Source organism: Apteryx rowi, unplaced genomic scaffold, assembly GCF_003343035.1.
Source record: "Apteryx rowi isolate R43461 unplaced genomic scaffold, aptRow1 scaffold_67, whole genome shotgun sequence".
NCBI classification, from domain to species: domain Eukaryota; kingdom Metazoa; phylum Chordata; class Aves; order Apterygiformes; family Apterygidae; genus Apteryx; species Apteryx rowi.
In genome coordinates this window covers 3079608-3099288 of record NW_020450949.1, presented here as the reverse complement: position 1 = coordinate 3099288, position 19681 = coordinate 3079608, and the positions used below count along the sequence as shown (strand labels likewise).

Genomic DNA, 19681 nt, shown 5'->3' with positions numbered 1-19681 from the left:
ATCACATTAGCTACTTTTATTTGGGGTTTGAGCTTACAGAGCTACAAGCAGTTTCTGATCAAGCTCTTGAATAGTTCTAGCAATCAGACCAAAAAATATCCATCTTAAATATTTAAAAATGGAGGAAGAAAAAAATGCCTGCAGCTGCTAACCTCACATATATGCCATATCCCTACTAAATTCAGTGTTAGCATATATTTAACATTCCCATGTTTTCAGATACTGCTCGCAACTTTTAAACACTTTCCACTAACAAAAACCCTTAGGGTTTTAGCTCATCTTGCAACTCTGCTTTCAGCTTAAAAACACCCCTAAACCTGCATCCCCTCACATGTGTACAATATAGAGTTTTCCAACACACTGCACGCTCTGCCCAGTTAGCCACTAAACACATTTTAAAAAAATCCAAGCCATGTTAAAATACTGAAACCAATTAACAATTTGTTCTGGAGCAGCATATATTTTTCTGATTTCATAACTCAAATTCTGCCAGGAGTTTTGTGGGTAGAATAATAAGCTGCAACACAGATCAGTCAAAACTCATGTCAAACTGCTTTATTACATCTTAAATAACATTACATTTTAATATAGTATCTATCTTGCATCCAGCTTTCTTGAAGTACACTGACTTTAAAATTAAATACAAAAGGTGAAGAGGGATACAGGGTGTGGAGAAAGCTCTACAGAGTAGTTTCATAAAAGAGAAAAGGGGAATTCATCTTTTTATGCCAAATCCAGGCCTAACGCACAATTACAGCACACTTTTGTACAGAATGTTGCAGAAAAAACAAAATGGAGAAAAGCTACTACTGCTGCTAGGGAGAAACATTTCTGGATACAGTGAGAAGATAGGAAAGTTAACAGAACAATCTGCTGTCCAAATGCTGCTGCTTTTAACATTTTATTTGAAAAGAAAGCCAGGAAAACCTGCTCATTACAAAAGTGACTCTAATCAGATGCAAAGGACTCATCCTGCAAGAGGAACTGGCTGTAAGGAACTGATTTATAAAGAAGATGGTCTAGGTTCCCTCCTCCCACACCCCAGAATCATCGACAGCGATTGTTTGAACAGGCTGTTTCTTTAAAAAACAAAAACAAAAAAAAGATAGTGATTTATCACGCTACTCCAAAACGTGCATAGCTTTGTACTTGAGTTCTTCATATGTTTATGCACAGAGTAGCAACAATAAATGAATACAGCGACAATGGTTACAGTTTTTAAACAGGTTATTTCTTTAAAAGAAAAAACATCTAAGGACTTAGTCCAATATGCACTTTTTAGCATTTCTACAGCATGCGATTCTAAAGAGTAAACCCACCCAATATGGCAAACAATCAAAAAAAGGGTTTTTTTTTGTTTAACTTAGAAAGTTCAAGATCATTATTTTCAAAACATTGATTTGTACATCATTTCATACACAAAGAATTGACTCAATACCCAAGTGTAGGATAGGTCTCTTTTGAAAACAGAGATTCCTGGTTGTTGAGACTACAGGGTAGTGTTAGTATATATAAACTGCCCTTTCAAGTGGACAAAACCAAAGCAGATAAAAACAACACAAAAAAGGGGGTGAAGTTGGGGGGGGGGAGAAACACACCAAAAATTGCATTTGTTGCCCATAAAAGGTGAAAGGATTCTTTAAACAAGCATTCATTACCTTGTACAGCATGTGCTTGATTACCTTACTTCTTAACATTATCCTATATATGCCATGTTTTGTGCAACAATTATCTGTGATACTAGAAAATAAAATTTAAAAAAAAAAAATCAGGGACTAGATTTACAGCGTTAACAACCCCCCAGATTCTCTGGGCTAGGACTCCCTTGTTTTGCTCAATTGAAGAAATGTATTTAAAAAGGAAACTTGGAAAAAATCCTGCTACAAAGATGACTAAAATTTGCAAGTGTGTGAGATAAAACAAAGTTCTTAACTTCAACTTGGAAACTACAGTGAAAGCTACCTGTTTCACAATTATAATCAAGTTAATCTTCTGGTCATGCTTTTATGATAGTGTTTCATTTTTAAATTCCCAAGACAAAAAAAAATGGTCCCAAAAGGAATACACAATTTCATTTTGCTTACAACCACAGAAATTCTTCTTGGAAAGGTAATTGTGCTCTTCATTTCAGCAACAGGAGAAGGAAAAGATCTTGCCCTTTGGAGCTGGGGAGGATGGGGGTCCAAGTTAGTATGGTCAGACTGGATATGCTATCATTTTTAGTTTTCAACCGCTGGAAAGTTCTTCCAGTCACGGAGTCCGCCGCTCTTCTGACACACAGAAAGACATATTAAGAGTTGCACTTTGATAAACTGTAGTCAAATTTCAAATGTTGTTCTCCCTACTCACTGACACATTCAGCCATTATCTCACCATTTTCAAGAATGCCATTTATTTAGCAAAGCAGATTCAAAACACTGCCAAGTCATCCCTACCAGGAAAATAAAATATGCCAGAGAGTTCACCTGTCCACAAAACCATTGCATATATTAAGCAAATAGCTTTCTAAAAGAAGAAACTAATTTTTTTCCCTCCCAAGGACTTTCTGATTTGAACTATGAGCTTGTAGCATCAGTAAAACAGCACTGTTTATTCACTGTTCAGAAAAGCAGTGTGAACACAATGGGAAAAAAACTAAGGGAAACTTACAGGAAATTAGTTAATTGGATGTCTACTTACTTCAGTTCCAGATTTTGAGGAAGCTGTCCCATGATCCTGTTGCCACTGCCATTCCATCATCAGTCACACCTAAGCAACTGACACGGTTATCATGACCAGCAAGGACACCTATAAATAAGAACATGCAACAAATGTATTGCATTGCTTTGAGGATTTTGTTTTTCAGTTAAAGTAATACTAAGGCATCCATGTTTGAATTAGGCACCCATACATTCAAAACCCCCCAAACAAATGTGGTTTGGATTTTTAAATGATTTTGTTTTTGCAAACACAAACAGAAATAATTGGGTGAGTTTGCAAGGGAGTAATTTAGAAAGGATTTTACTTTTATATTTCTTATGTTATGATCCTTACTTTCTCATGAATTGTGAAATCACTGCCCTGAAAATTCTGCTGACAGTACACATCATAAGAGCTGTTCACCACATGTTTATACTAATTATTTCCTCTCCCTAGAGATAAAGACCGATTAGTATTTTACAAGACTTGTGAACATGCAAAAACAGAAATTAAGTTGGACTGCGTTACAAACACTAGATAATTTTTTCATCCAACTAATTTTATCTTACAATGCTTTCAAGCACTTATAAGGCTTAAATATCTACACTGATTGTATTTGCCAAGATGGAGATCTGCTGCAACTCAATTATAGTATCATTAAAAAACAAAAGACAAAAAAGCAATCAGACATTAAACAGAAAAGAAATTAAGGGAACCAATATTTTCCTCTACCTCCTTTAAATACTTCAAAGAGGTAAAAAACCACCTACTCATGTTCAATGTCTACTCAGTCCACTGCACTGAGCTAGAGATAGTCTTCATAGATTTACAATTAGTCATTCTACATCAATTACAATGCTCACAGGGCTATCCTCATTCATATTTTTGGGCTTCCTCTCCTCCCTTCCTCCATTAACTATTCTCCAAAACAGAACATATATGAAGTCAGATTTAATTCTCATACAAATTCTCATACAAGCGTTTAAAGAATTAATATTTTTATTCCTTAACTCAGTGTGAAAATCACCACCTCATACACCAGGATTCTGGATGTTTGAAAAAGTAACATTTCTGACATGCTTTATAAAACCAGTAACACTGTGTGCGTAATACTGTTAATCTCCAGATTTTTATTAAATCTGTACAAGTATCCAAGTCTCAGCAACGAATTTTGCACTTGAAGCCAAGCTGTAAATGCTGAAGTGGTTGAAAGAATCTTCAAAAATTCAGTGGCATAGAGAAGCCAGCTGTCAGAGGTGACAAAATGCCCAGGAGTTATGTAGGATTTATTGTGGGAATTGCATTCAACAGTAGCAAGTACTGAAACTTGGTAAAATAAAGAAAGAGCCAAGAATTTTCATATGGTTTGGACAGAATAAATGACCCACAAAGATATTTATTACAGAATCAGGCACTACAGAAGTGTAAAACCTGCTCAGCAATTGCAAGTCTTGGAAAATTTCAATAAGCAGAATACTTGACAAAATAGTTGTTTAAATCAGAGATCTAAATGCCAATTAACATGTTACTGCATAATGTTACAGCATATTCTACTTATCTCTTATTTCTGTATTGTTGCTCTATAGGACTTTTCATCTCAACAGAGATTTGTTGCAAGATATACAAGGAAGCAATAGAATTGTTTTATCTCTCCTCCCCCACCCAGGTTGTCTCTATAGTTACTACTACGAATAACTATTATAAAAGGTGTCTTTCACATAAATATCCTCATTAATGAGTATCAAAACTCTTACAAGGGAAGTAGAGCAAGTAACATAAGAACATCTTTGATTATTCTTCTATTAACATATACTAAAGTGTCCTTCCGTAAGTAGCTAAATTAAAAAAAAATGAACATAAACTAAGTGGTGACTTTTTATTAAATACTGTCTTGCAGAAGTGTTTGCTGTACAGAGAACTTTGAGATAGTAAAAATCAATGACCACAAGTCATTGCTTGATAGCTATACTACCATAAAATCCGTGCAGCTGTACAGGGGAATATGAAATATCATACAGCATTTGATAGCCTATCAACTTCCACCTTGTAGTATTTCTCTTAACTAATGTCAGTTATTTTATTACTAACATCAGGCAACTGTAAACTCTATGTGAGGTGGACAGTACACTGAATCACTTTGAACAGTTGGGGGGAAGGGGAAAACCCACCACACACACCCCAGAATTTTGTTTTTGATGGCAGACTTCCTGTTTTCAAGCATCCATTGTTCCCTTCTATCATTCAGAAGTACTCCAACATATTTGTTAACATACATAAGCTACTTTTATCATTGGTCATCTCAAAGCAGATTATCAGAGTTTTAAAGTTGAGACATATGCATGGACCTGCTAGCCTTCCCTGTCAGCTTACACATTCAGTTTGTTACTCTATCATATTTAAAAGCAAATATGCTTACCTGCTCTATCAGCTTTCAGTGTATCCCAGACATTGCAGTTAAAGTCGTCATAACCAGCTAGGAGGAGACGTCCACTCTTGGAAAATGCTACAGAGGTGATGCCACAGATGATATTATCGTGTGAATAAACCATAAGTTCCTGATCAGCCCGAAGATCAAAAAGCCTGCACGTGGCATCATCCGAGCCTGTGGCAAATGCATTGCCATTTGGGAAGAACTTTAATTGGGGAAGGGGGGAGAGGGAGGGAAGACATAAGATTTCAAATTAATTTCACAGTAGCTGACAAAACAAGGGAACCACTGAAAAGCTGCAAAATACTTTATGCCTGTCAGACAGAAGTCCAAAATATACAAGACGCTTTTCATCTAGTACTCGGGCACAAACCCTGGAGTACTCCAAAGCTGAAAATTAGGAATAGAACTTTACCCTGGGTCCCAAGGTGGACTCAATTCCTTTTTCTCATGGAATATACTTTGTACAGACCAAGAGTGGCAAGAACACAGCAATGAAGAAGAGTATGCCCCTCTTCACTACTAGGATATGGGCAAAACTGATCAAATAATTAAGAACACACAAAGAAATACTATTTTAATAGCCAGTCACCTTTTGCATTTACCACAAAGAATGTGAAGTTACAGAAATTTCAGGTAGTTTCCCCACCTGCAAAAATTATCAATTAAAAAAAAAATATGTCATAACACTAGAACACATAGCATATAGTACATGCTTAATAGTTGAGATGAGGGCAATATACAATTACGAATTTAAATCCCTTCTCCCCAGTTCAAGTTCATACATACACAGATGGCATTGATGTCCGACTCGTGGCCAGTGAAGGTTTGCCGACACATTCCTTCTCTAACATCCCAGAGTTTGGCAGAGGCATCACAGGCACCAGAAACAAAACATCGGGCATCAGGAGCAAGAGACAAGCTCATGACATCCCCAGTGTGCCCAGTAAATGTAGTTGTCTGCTGACCAGTTTCTATGTCCCAGAGAGCGCTTAAAAAAATAATTAGAAAGGCAAAAATTAACATATTCATGCATCCATTTTTCGTGCCCCATTAAAAGAACTAGACAGCAATTCTTGTCTGAACCTCTGCCTCTTTATAAAAATTTATATTTTATAAAAATTCATAAATTATATCTATTATATTTTTATAAATATAAATTTATAACATTTATAGACAGTACAGTGAAGGACTAAGAAAACACTGAAGGTAGAACAGGCATTCTTTGTTGAATTATTCTGCTATGTATTCGTGCACAGTAGAATTAAAAAGCTGTCTTTTTTTAAAACATGGTTTGGAAGGGTTTTTTTTGTTTTTAAGATAGAAATATATGCTATTCTTACCTAAAAAAGGGTCCTTTTTACACATTTCTAGAAACACAGGGCAAACAGAATGACTGATGCTCTTTTCTGTTTATATGCAAATTTCTTGTGACATGGCAATGCCTTTATCTTCTAAGCTACTATAAGGCTGAGCAGCCCCGGTAAGGCTACAGCAAAAGTTGAGTCAGCATTTCTGTTGTTTTTAAAAACTCATTGAGGATGTATAACCTGGTGAATTTTGTCTCTTGTTTTAAAGTTGCCCCACTTGTCCATGACAGCAAGGTCACTACTGCAATAATCAAAGAGTAGGAAAGGATGAAATAACAATACCATAATCTCCCCTAAAAATAGGCCTAAACATTTAAGAACCATTAAGGATATTTAATTTCTGTCTACTTCTCAGTAAGCCAGTCTCATCAGTCGCAGAGTTGCACTAGGCAAATAAGAGATCACTGTACTTTGTTACCCTTCTGGGAATTTAACTGAACTGAGGTGATGTCAGGTACAAATTTTTATCCAGATAACTGCCAAGTTGCTACAATAACTCCTGAAACAGCTGCATCTTCTTGTGAAGAGCATCATTTTAACAGATTCAGTTTGTTTTTAAGAACTTACTAGAAATATTTTTGTATAAAACCCCAAATACCTATATTCAATAGCTACTCAAAATCAGTGCACTAACAGAAGGGCCTTGAAAGAGACTGATGCTGGGTAGAAGAGACTTATTGGATGACCTTCGTTTTTAAGAACTACTGCTTGGGAGAGTTGTATTGCTTCTAAGAAGGAGATATAATAGAAAAATCATTGAAAAAAGACTGAGGGTTCAGCAGCTACCTACATTGTCCTCAAAAAAAATCTTGTCACTGTAAAATGTTTTCTAGGAGCTCTCACGAATAGTGTTATAGATTGAAATTTATATAAAAGAAATGACCTTGTAAAAAAAAGTAATGAATACTGAATACTATAGGACTTCAAAAAATGGTCATTAGTCTAATACACTTATTTCCAAAAGCCAAGTGTTTATGGTCAAAAATTCCATATATCATCTTGTCACAAAGAATTAGATGAGACTCTTCAGAATATGGACATAACTGTACAATCAAAGCTAACAAGTTTGCATGATTTTTTTTTATTATTCAYTAAAACTTGACATATGAGCAATAATCAATTCTAGTCTTCTGGAGAAATATCAGTTTTTAAGCAAGAATTAAGTTTGTTTCAGTAAAACTTTAACTGTGAAAAGCCATTACTAACACTCACATCACAATTTTACTGCTTACCAGGTGGTGTCGCCAGAGCTAGTAACAATTTGATTATCATCCAAGAAACGGCAGCACGACAAGTATCCTGAAAACAAAATCAGAAGTGGATGGAAAAAAAAAAAAAACAACAGAGATTACTTTATGTTCCATAATGGCTGCTTCTTCCTCTTGTGCAGAGTCAGTAAAAACTACCAAGTAGCCTAAAACATAACAAAATTTTAAAATAGGAACCTCAAAACTTTTGGACAAAATAACTCTTTACAGACGAGGCCCAATTCAACCGCTAGTGTACCACAGAAGGTTGATCTAAATAAGATGTCTAACACAAAAGAAAAAACCCACAAACTTAAGCAGCCTAACCAAAGAGCTAGGTATGACACTGGTTTGTAAATATATTTTTTTTCCCTCTTGGTAGAGGGAGGAGAGGGGAGGAGGGAGAGGGAAGACAAAACGTCTGGGATCTACATGCAAAGCTGGAGAGAAGTGCACATAACCCTACACTGTACACACTAAAGGGGATGTGTGTGACACTACATCCAGCATCAACAAGTGCTTATATGACCTTGGCTGGATCATATAGCTGTTAAAAAAGCCTATATTCTTGTTCAATACAAAGAACAGAGCATGTACATTGGATGTCTTCCAACAGTGATATCAAAGAATTGATTTTAATTCTTGATTTGGGGTATTTCTGTGCCTTTTATCTACTGAAGAACCACATGCCAAACTATCAAGGTAGCAACTCGGATTACAAAAGTAGTCTATCACCTCTATCTCATTGTGTTTTATAAAGCACAAACATTTCTAAATATCCAAGCTACAGCAAAATATGAAAATCTGTAAACATCAGCTTTCAGTTATAGGCTTATTGGTAGCTTTGCTCAATTCTGCAACAGAAGAGTAGCCCATTAAAACTGTTCCTTTAAGAAGATTTCACACAAACTGGTCATATTCAAGTGTATTCCTTCAATGTCTCTTGCATTACAAAGAAATTCTACCTCTCATGCTAATGTACGGATCCATGTTTTCCCAGCTACGAGTATAGTTTATAACCTTAAGGAGATCAGTAAGCAGCTAGAATATCACAGAAATAATGCTCTTAACTTGCTATTGCTGAAGCCTTTTTCAAGATTTTGATATGCACACACAAGGCCACATACTGTAAGCCAAAGCTGATTAGTTACTTCAATTCTCCCTGTGTCCTGAAAGTGGGGAAGGGTGCCTTCCTATAAATCACTTTACTGGTCACATCACAATAACTATTTAAAGGTCAAATCAGCACTGCTTTCCTCACTCCACCCAGATGGTACATAACTCCTCTAAATAAGATAGCTAAAATAAGGCTTTGTAAGAAAGACAGCTGAGAGAAAATTAAATAGCATTAAGCCTGCTTTGGTTCACATTTCTTTTATTCTTTTCCATATGAAAACTCACTAATGTATAACTATTCATTTCTGAGTAACCTTAGTTTCCTTCAATGATAGATTTCATACCATTTACTTTGCTCTGGATAATTAGTCTTGATCAGGCAGAAAACCAACAACACAGAGCCCACCTGATGTTTTTTCTCAAGAACTGTTAAAGGTTTTCTCCAGAGCCAAGCTGACAGCCTCTAGAACAACAGAAATCTGTTTTCCTGCATGCTGGATTACACTCTTTGCAGAAAGAAAGGGATCACACAGATGACATGCAGCTTTAGAGCTGCAACCATAAGAGAAATGCCTTATTACAGTTGATTCTCTTTTGCAGATTGCTGGAGGTATTACTGATTTTGCAAGAAAGCAGAAGCCTGCTGATTTGTATGTTAGGCTCAGTGCTACTCTAGGACTCTCTGTGATACCGAAGTGACTACTAAATACCCAATGTTTTCATTTTCAACTGAGTTCAAGAAAACACCCACCCAGCTTTCCTCTGAAAGTTTCCAATGTCATCCAAAAAAACAAAACAAAAAAAACACCTGTCCATTACCAGTCAATAATAAAAGCAATTCATATTTTCTAGGTTACTGCTGCTTCTAAGGTGCACATCTCCCTTAACTGTGTTCTTTAGGACACAAGAATATCTTCAGCCAGGGAATGTGCATTTAAAGGTGCATGCCAAAGCTGATTCCCTCGGTTTGTTCTGAAAGAAAAAAACCTGTTCAATTCATCCACACTTACAACTCCTGTTTAAGTGCCACGTGGGACTTTCTTGCTTCAAAAACATTTTAACAGTTATGGTTTATAATCCTTATTACCTAACTAGATGAATTTTGCTTTACCAGTCACTAATGTAGAAGTTTGCAGGTAGAGTTTACATCATAACTCAAGAGGCAAAGCCTGTAAGGCTGTATCATTTCACAGTTCTTCCTAGCATTCTTAATTGGCCTGGAGATAACTATGTAACTCAGAATCCTCAGAATATCTGCCATTAAACACCTTCCCCTCCCACCGAGGGAAAGAAAGAAGCAAGTGGAGGTTTGGTATCGATGTGCTGGTTCAGTACTTTAGTTCAGTTCTTTAGTTCAGTTCAGTTCTTTAGTATATAATTATATTAGCTTCTAAGACTAAACCAACAGAAAGGAGTCACAGCAGACATATGTCAGGCACTTCACACCTTACTCTGTAGCAATATCCGCTATTAGAATCTCTCCTGTGAGCTCATAAGTGAGAATAGATTGAAATATACAGGAGAAAACTGAGGTAAGATATTCCATAATGTTCAATTTGACTTCTTTCCCCCAAAAGATTATTCAGTTTTAGAGACTGTTGAGAAAGCACATGCTGAGTATGGACAGGCATCTGCAAGTGAAGACCTTGAAACAGACATTATGATTTTACCCAAGTTTCAATGAACCACTGTTTCTACCTTTCTCAATTATGAGAGTATCTTAAAAGTTAGAATTAGAACCCAAGGTCTCACCCATCACAAATAGTCCATCTTAAAAACTGAAGGCAAAAATTTGAAGGTAGAGTATTTTGGGGAGAAGGGAGAGAAGTAGAAACAGAAGAGAAAGCAGCGAGAAATCAAACCTCTACAGCTATGGAACAGCCACCAGAACGAAGCTGTCTTATGAAAAGTTAAAAACATTTTCAAAAACATTTTCATATGTTTCTCTTTTTCAAAGAGTATCATCATCAATAAAGATGTTAAAAATGAGGGCAGGAAAAAGCCCTTCAAAAACAGATACTACACAGCTACGGTTTTATTATGAGAAATAAAGGTGCACAATACAGTATATCTTCTTTAAACAGGAAATTACATTAAGAAATTAGTAAAAGCTTTCTCCACAAAGACATGTTGAACAGACTGTATCAAGTTTCTGAAGTGTCTTTATCATATCTTCTCTCCAGCAAGCCTGCACCAACAATATAAACAGACTGAAGAATGTGCACATGAAGCTGGATCCATTCATAATAAAGATAAAGAATTTAACTCTGTGCCAGGATGCTGTGATGAATAGATAACTTAACAACATATTCTGTCTTAATATGAGCGCTGCTTATTCAAGATTGTTTACAGTAAAGCACTGTCAAGCTATTATAGTGAATATTCAAGCACTTAAAACTTTGAGAAAGTTGTATAAAGCTTGTGATTGCCATGATTAAGGGACATAAAAGTATTTCAAGGAAGTTTTAAAAGCAACAACGTACAAACTGGTAAAGTTGGAAACAAAAGGGAAAGTTATTTAGAAACTGAACTTAAAAAGGGAGAAGATTTAGTTACCAAGGTCCAAGAACACAGCAGAGGGATTAACACACAATAGGGTTGAAACAACTCATTACACTTAATATTAACAAAGTTATCCTAAACTAGACAGTAAAATAACCTTTCAATGAAACTCTGAAGTACAACAGACTTAGAAAGAAAAAAAAAAACAAAAAACAAAAAAACCCAGAATTTTCACCATGAGCTTAGATGCCTTGTTCATTCTTGAAATAGGCACTCACCTGTGTGACCAGCCAGTTCACGGCTGACACGTACATTCCCTTCACGAGTTTTCAGGTTATAAATGGAACAGATGTTATCAAGACCACCACAAGCCACATAGTTTCCAGAAGGAGCATACGCACAAGTCATGACCCAAGACGAACGCAGGGGAATAGCATGCACCTGAAACAAAGATACACCAATTATTTCATCAACAAAAAACTGACTTAGCAGATTACTGTCCAGAAGTTTTTCAACTCTCTCTCAAGCCACACGTCTTTTGGTCAAAAAAGACAAGAAGAAGAAGAAAAAAAAAAGTCTTTGGCTGTTTGAGTGTCAAACTATTTTAAGGGTAACTTGCCTATGTAGCTTGTCACATCAATTAAAGCTGTAATTAAAACCTCAAATTTGCTTTCCCTGAATCCATTCTAATCAGCAATTCTCATAAAAGCTAAATGATTTAGTTTCAGTGCTCTGCTTGCTATTGGTTTATTGCAGGTTCAGGAAAAGACTGACTTCCAAGTACAGTAAGCATTACTGCCAATTCCAAGCTTAGATGGTATGAATGAATAAGAAAACTGCTACTTTCATCCCCATTTAAATCCTTCCTTGGTAGCCCACTGCAAGCAATCAAACTTCATATTTAAATAATTACCCCATTTCCTTGTCATTCCATGCTCAAATGACAAAAAACTTTATACAAAATTATTGAAGCTAAACCTTTTTTGTCTCAATAACTCATTGCTGTCATCCTTGAAATTTGTTCATAACATCTTTGAGAAAGTGATCATATCCTTATACATACTCTGAGATTTCATGTAATATTCACAATTTTCCTACATTTTTTAAATAGACAGTAGAAGATTATTGTTTGTCCCTCTGCCGCTACAGTAATCAGCAATCCTGCAGCAATCAGCAGTTAAAGAACAATACCCAGCACTAAAAACACAACCAGCTCATTTTGCTAAGTCTTATACCATGGAACTAATCCGAATATTTATCTTGAAGCATTTTAGTTTATCAGAAGGAAAAGATCATATTGATGACAAGTTTGTTACTTCCACTGTGTGGTGCAACTGCCAAAAAAGAACATCTTCATGACTATCATACAAATATTTTTGCATTAACTGTCTCTGGGTGCTACCTAGTCAAGTTTAACAATATATTAACACTAAACTACTTACTAGCTGTAATTCTAGCTTTCAATTTCTTTTGTTTTTTAAACTCAATCACTACTTCACTGAGTCATTTTTGTCAGGGCATTGGTGAGGAAGGATGATGTTTTTGCATCTGAAGAGTTCCACTTCTGATTCTAGTTCAATTTAGTAACAATCTCTGATTCATTCCCCCATTCTAAAAAGGTGTTCCCTGGCTCTTGATGATGTTATGGGTTAACATCCATTTGAAAGAGATACTAATATGGAAATCATGGCATACAGTGATTATTTTAGCTTATCTTTCAGTTGACGGGGTGCACTGTAGCCATTTAAAACACATTTACCTGCAGCCTGGGGTAAGGGGAGGAGGATGAGGACAAAGGGAAGGATTTATTTCTATTTAGTAAACACTATTATTACTCTTTATTGGAGTTCAGCAGTTTTTTAACATGAGAGTTTCAGCAATAATGTCAGCTTTAGGAGTTGCTGCCTTAGCTGTTTGTTTCTGCTCCCCCTCTGTAGCATGCCATTGCTTAAGTGAATTGACAAAAATATTTGCAAAGCCATGATATGAGCTAAATGAGGAAAGATTGTTTGAAAAGGTCAATTCTGCACTCCTATGCGTTAACATAGACCTGAGCAGCTGCGTCAACCCAGCTCAAAGGGGCAACATGTAAATCGTTGCTAGCCCTGCTAATTGCAACTGTAACCACTAAATACCCGTTATTGTCATATGAAAGTAAAAGTAACTCTGAACTGCATCACGTAATTGCAGCCAGGAGATGGCCCATTAGATATCTCTGGTGTTTCAATACTTTAATACAGACATCAAAACCAAATCACCATGGCTATGCTCAAGTCTGACTATTTTGGTGCAAAATGTTTACTTCCTGATCTCTGACGATAAATGTTTCTGTGGCATCAAAACAAATCAAAGCATTCCCCAGAACTAAGTAGGGTTTTCTGTTTGTGTTGCACATTTCCACACATAAGGCACTTAGGACTCTGATGGAGTTCCTTATATGCAAGCTTCACTGTTCTAGAGATGTCAAAAATTTAGGCTTATGACTATAAAAGTAATATAGCCAAAATCACAATAGGTAGTATTTCCTTTCTTTGTATTTACAATGGAATTATAATAATATAGGAACATGTCAGATAATCTTACCTTATTTGTAGTATAGCTGTCCCAAATTATAAGTTTGCCATCCTGGGAGGCACTAACTAGAAGCCTAGACAGGAAAGAGCAGGTAAATACAGTCACTGCAGAAAAACAGGAAGAAGCATCTTTCTGTTGACATTTGTCTTCACTATTAAAGCTAAGGTATTTGCAAACCATTTCAGAACAGTGCATCATTAGCCAGTCTAAATTATTAGCACTATAAAAATAATTTTGCAAGCACTCAATTTCACATGCTAAATATTATGAAAATGTGCAAGGTGGCATCTGCATGTCCACACATTCCAACCTCAGAAAAACCTGCAGCCATGCAAAAAGCATCTCAACCTTGAAAACTAAAGCAGAAAATCTGCATGTAACCAGTACTTCACTGTTCTACACAGAAGCTTCAGATTCACTGAGTTTGGGAATCTATGTATCAACATGTTTTCCCTTTTCTTATTTTTACAACTGGAATTTAAATTCTAAGCTTTCAAAAACCCTGAATGTACGTCAGCATTGAAATACAATGAAATTCCATTTCATTGAAATGAAATAAAAGTGAAATGCAGTGTGCAAAGATGTTACTAATGGAAGGTGTAGCTTCAGAAATAATTTTACTCTAAAACAACTTCCTTACTCCCCACCCTGCAATTGTCTTTGAACCATGATGCACCTCATTGTTCACAACTCTCTTACCTGATTGTGTAACGTTTAAAGATAGATCAGCATACTGAAATCAAACATCTATTCAATCTCCACCCTCTCCAAGTAATTTTGGATAAAATAGTGCAATATTTTATCAGTATTAATTTAGTACATCTGTCTGACCTTTTCCAAGCTGAACACCACAGTGCGGTCAGTGAAGTGCTCCGGTCTGTTTGTGTTAATTTTTTTTCTTGCTCTACATCACATTTTAGAGCTACCTTGATACACCTCTGCCAGACAAGAGACTGAATCGCCATCTTTAAGCTATATGCCAAAGAGAAGCCTAAAGCAATGAAGTCTACACACCCAGGAGACATTACTTTCTATCACAGGAATAGAAAGCTAAGGTGTAAAATGCTACAAAGCTTAAGCTATGTAACAATTGTGCCTTTCTGAAAAAGTGCTAAGCAATTCAGAAATTGGAAGTACTACACATCATGACATATTTTCCATCTTCATGCTGCATATTGTCTTGTTTGTAAGCACTTGGCTATTTTGCTTTAGTGTATTTAATCTATACATGCACACAAGAGTTCACACATTCTTTTCAAATAGTAAAACTTGTTTACGCAAATTTGATAAGATAATTTTAGTGACATCAAGCTTCCTTTGACAAATCTCTATAAAGTAGAAAGAGTCTAGTTGTAACTTACAAATTCCTATGGGCAAAAAAAGCAAACAAAACCCAGAAAACATTCCATATGTTCCTGCAATGAAGCAGCAACATATTCTATTAACTGAAGTTTGAAAATTTCCCAACATTAGTGTGCCAAGAAAAGAACAAAAAAAAAAAAACAGCAAAAAAACCAAACAAAAAAAAGAAGATAGAAGGAAGGAGAGAGGAAGAAAAATAAGGAGAAAAAAATGAAAGTAGCTGACAGTGGTAGCATTTAGTTTCACTATAGACAGTCAACATCAGTGAATAGTAGGAAGCATTTAAGGGGAAAAATGCAACAGATACAAAGGTCTACTCTATCTCTACATTTCCTCAGAACTCCTATGGTACCACAACTATATTTTTTTCAAGCAAGTAGAAGGGACTGGTATTTTGATACCAAACATACATTCCAATGCCAAAAACATTGAGGTTAGCAGGGTGAAAGTGACATTAAGTGTTGCTGAGTTCTCTTGGTACCAGAATAGTACTTTGTTATTAAACTTAAGCAAGCAGGGGTGATTGCTTCAATTTTAAGTTCCCACTTACAGTGGAAAAAGGCTGCTTTCAACTCCAGCCTTCACCTAAAAAGGAGGACTTCAGTTAGACTGTAACCATCACTAAGTAAAACATAAATGTGTTTTGGGGGATTTTTTTTTTTTTCTGGTCATGGATTTTTTTTTTTTCTGGTTATAGGAACGATGGGAACAGGAAGACAGTTCCAGGTATTCAACTTACCAAAGAACAGTGAAGCCAAATTATCAACTTTGCATCATTAGCACTCACCTGGAATCAGTCCCCCAGTGCATTGCGTAAATTTTAGCCAAGTGTCCCCGGAGTGTTCTTCTAGTGCGCATTTGAATTCTCCCCACTGGGTCAATGTTGGCTGTAATCTGAAGTGAGAATGGTGTTATACACTAAATTTTCACTCCATAGTTCCCAAAGTAACACATTAAACACAATTACATTTACGCAAGCATTCCAATGCAGATCAAAGAAAGAATAAGCCCCATATTTTGAATATGCAGTTAAAAAAAATTGACATAATCAAAAATTATTTTATGCAGACTTGTTTACTTAACAAATGAAGAATTCTTCTCTAGATGCAGCCTATCACCTTTATAGAGACTCTCAGATATGACTTTGCTTAGGTCATATCTTCTTAGACCTCTGGGAATTCAGACCTCTGATCAGAGTTCTCTACTCCTAAATATATATATGATAGACTTAACAGTTTGGTGGGGGATTTTTCCCCAACAGAAGCGGATAGCACGGGGAGATATATCAGGCTTCAGACATGCTGCCATTTTTAAAGGATGAATGAATAATTCACTGTCAAATATAAATTCTTCCAAGCACAGGATTATTACATTCATAGTATTCATGTTTTATTTAACTTTTGGAAGATAAAAAGTAGACTGTGGAATATGTGAATAGCGAAGTGAGGAAGTCATCAGTTTAGCTGTCATTATACTGTTAAGTTTAATGTAAATAATTCCTCCAGCCTGGAGAGAAGTACTGTTTTAAAAAACACRTTTCCAGTAACACAGTAATATAATGAGTACACATCACAACAAATTCAAGAGTTTGTAACTTAATTTTATGGTTAATATCTGCATACGTCTCCTGTCTTCCTGTTACATAATTATTTAGCAAGCGCATTTGAGCAAAGATCTCTGCTTTTTTTCAAAAACTATGCACACAGCTCAGGACTCAAATGAACAGATAAGAATGTTTCCTAGACAGAAAAACTCTCCCATGGTGCACATCTTATATTAATAACAGATGCCTTTTTGCATACTTTCACCCTGGGAAATGCTTATTAATTAAACTAACATATCTGACACATTGTGCCTCATACAAGATGAGATTGCAAGGTATTTATGCTCAAAGAAATGTTGATATTACTTTTTTTACTTGATGTTTTAGTGACATTTTAAATGAATAATCCGACATCAATCACTTCTGTACCAACAAACTTAAACCAGATGCAGAGGATTATTAGTCAACATTAAAGCAGAGGGATTGAAATATGTGACAAGAGTAGACTCTGATTCACAATGTATCTAGAAAATAAGCAAAGGCTAGCCACCTTTGCCAGTGCAGTAAGTCTGTTTCAGCCTGAATTCTTCCCAAGTTTCTAGAAAAAAAACAAACCATGTCTACTTCATGAGATGCACTGCAGGGCACAAGATTCCCCCTTCCGCCCACTTAACAGTGATTAAGGTCCAAGCCAATAGGATCAAATGGGACAGTAGAGCAACATGCAGAAATCTCAGGTTGAAAAGCAGTTCAGACATCAGTGCAGCACCATGTTGAAATTAATAAGCAGGTTAACCTCAGCAGGTCTTATAGCTCAGACTGTCACAGTAGTGTGACTGTACTACCAACATATCCATAGCAGAATTTTGAGGCTCCCCTGCATTATTTTCCACTCAGCAGCAGAGATATGCTGCAAGTCACCTATCAAAGTACTGTTCAAGGCTACTGCTCTCAGAAACTGGGCAAACAATCAACATACATATTTACAGAGGAAGTGTTTACCACCCAAAGGCAAAGAAAAAAAATTGATTGGAGGGGGGGAAGGAAGAGAAAGACTAATTTGAATGAAAGACATTTTTTATACCTTCTTCTAAAGGGGGAAAAAAAAAAAAAAAAAGACATTTTGTAATTCAGGTTAACCTCTAATGAAAACTTACCTGAGCCAGGGTGGCATCCGCACATGCTTTCCTAGCATCCTGCAATGACAACAACAAAAAACAAAACCAAAACAAAATTAGAGAAATCAAGAGGGGTTCTGTGCATCTATTTATCCTCAAATTTCATTTTGTCAAGTTAATCAAGTCCCATCAAAACAAGATTTAAGAGAGCATTTTGCTTGTCATCCAGGGAGGACCCACCATTACTGGAACACGAACATAAAGAAAAGAGACTGCTGTCAAAACACGCCTAGCACTCACTTTGAAGTTTTCTTCTTCTTCTTTTAGGATAAAGATAACATCACTTTCACCATGAAGGCAGTCAAGCAGTAGAATAGCTTGCCCAGAGAGGCCATGCAGTCTTCATCCCTGAAAGCTTTTCAAGGCCCAAATATATAAGTCACAGAATAACCTGGTCTGACCTCACAGCTGACCCTATTTTGAGCAGGAGGTTGCACTAAATGACTTCCAGAGGTCCCTTCCAACCAGAATTATCCTACAATCCTATAAAGCTTTGCCAACAAAGACTGGAAGCAATCCTCAGTAAGTTACACATATATGTGGCTTAGAAGTTTGCTTTACTAAAGTTTAATTATAACCCAAGTTTTCTTGTCATCAGGTCTAATACCTGACAAAAAAATTCAAGGCAACATTTATTATGTTCAGAAGAGACTTAAAATAATGAAGCCAGGAAGACATGTTAATTTATCAAGCTAGTTATGTATACTAATGACGGAGAATTTGCAAACTGTCCTACAATAGTACTTTGCATGGACAAAATCGGCTCAAAGGGACTCAGTTATTTTAGTCATCACATGAGAATTTTCACTTTCAATTCTAGATAACTAAAAACAGTTTCAGAGAATACCAGTAAGAATAATGTTTTCATTTACTACCTAAAAGTAGTCAAGAGATACTTAACAATACACAAATTATACAACTAGAGAAATCTTTTTTCTTATGGATGGTATCAAAAGAGCTATTAAAAGGAAAGGTAGAAAAAAATCTGGATTTTCTGTTCAGCAACAGTGAAAGTTTTTTCTTCCTATATGGATCTGGTGCAATTGCATCTGGTTTCCAGCTGTTCGCATATCCCTTTATCAGAAATATTTATAAATAAGGAAGAATTTGACAAAAAGTGAACATGGACTGATACAGGTGAAATTATTATTAGAGACAAGTATATGCAACTGCAAAGAAAAAAAAAATCAAGCTAACATCTGAAAACTATGAAAATACAAGAGAAAAGTCTGTACTGTAAAAGGGAGAACAAATAACGCATCTAAGAAAAGGAAAACATAAGCTAACCATCTTCATTTTTGCAGCAAGAACTACTGGGTAGAATAGCTTCCTAAAGGAGACACTGAGGCCTACTGTTAAGACTTAGCAGACTTTTTCCACCTAGGAATATCAGCTTCAGAGAATTGCCCTATGATAGGAGTAGGGAAAATAAACTGGGCAAGTTTCTTAACTGTAAAACCACGGGCATTTACAAGAAATTTATGAGATAATCTGAATAGGTTATTTATCTGCCTGAACTTTGTTCAAAGGCACATACCTACACATCGCATGTCTGTGTGTGCACGCACATGTGTATTTGTGTATATGTAAGTTCTTGTAACAGTGTTTAGCTTTAAAGATGAAAACAGCGTTCTGTTCTTAGTCACTTGAGGACACCATTAAATAAAACTAAAAGCAGCTAA

General features: G+C 36.0%; 1 protein-coding gene across 7 annotated transcripts in view; it reads right to left on the bottom strand.

The window, feature by feature from the left end:
• Nucleotides 1–533: 533 nt before the first annotated feature.
• GNB1 (G protein subunit beta 1) overlaps nt 534–19681 on the bottom strand; it is a 55645-nt gene continuing 36497 nt past the window's right edge. For 5 of the 7 annotated variants that reach the window (XM_026085512.1, XM_026085509.1, XM_026085510.1 and 2 more), the window contains 9 exons: nt 17979–18017; nt 16066–16172; nt 13926–13989; nt 11621–11783; nt 7710–7776; nt 5897–6098; nt 5096–5312; nt 2680–2787; nt 541–2270 (listed from right to left, as the gene is read on the bottom strand). In XM_026085512.1, the coding sequence (XP_025941297.1) occupies nt 2681–2787; nt 5096–5312; nt 5897–6098; nt 7710–7776; nt 11621–11783; nt 13926–13989; nt 16066–16172; nt 17979–18017 (966 nt within the window). In that variant the 3' untranslated portion in view covers nt 541–2270; nt 2680. Of the gene's footprint in view, nt 2271–2679; nt 2788–5095; nt 5313–5896; nt 6099–7709; nt 7777–11620; nt 11784–13925; nt 13990–16065; nt 16173–17978; nt 18018–18239; nt 18355–19681 lie in introns of all 7 variants that reach the window. The other 2 variants (XM_026085515.1, XM_026085514.1) reach the window with 2 other exon arrangements.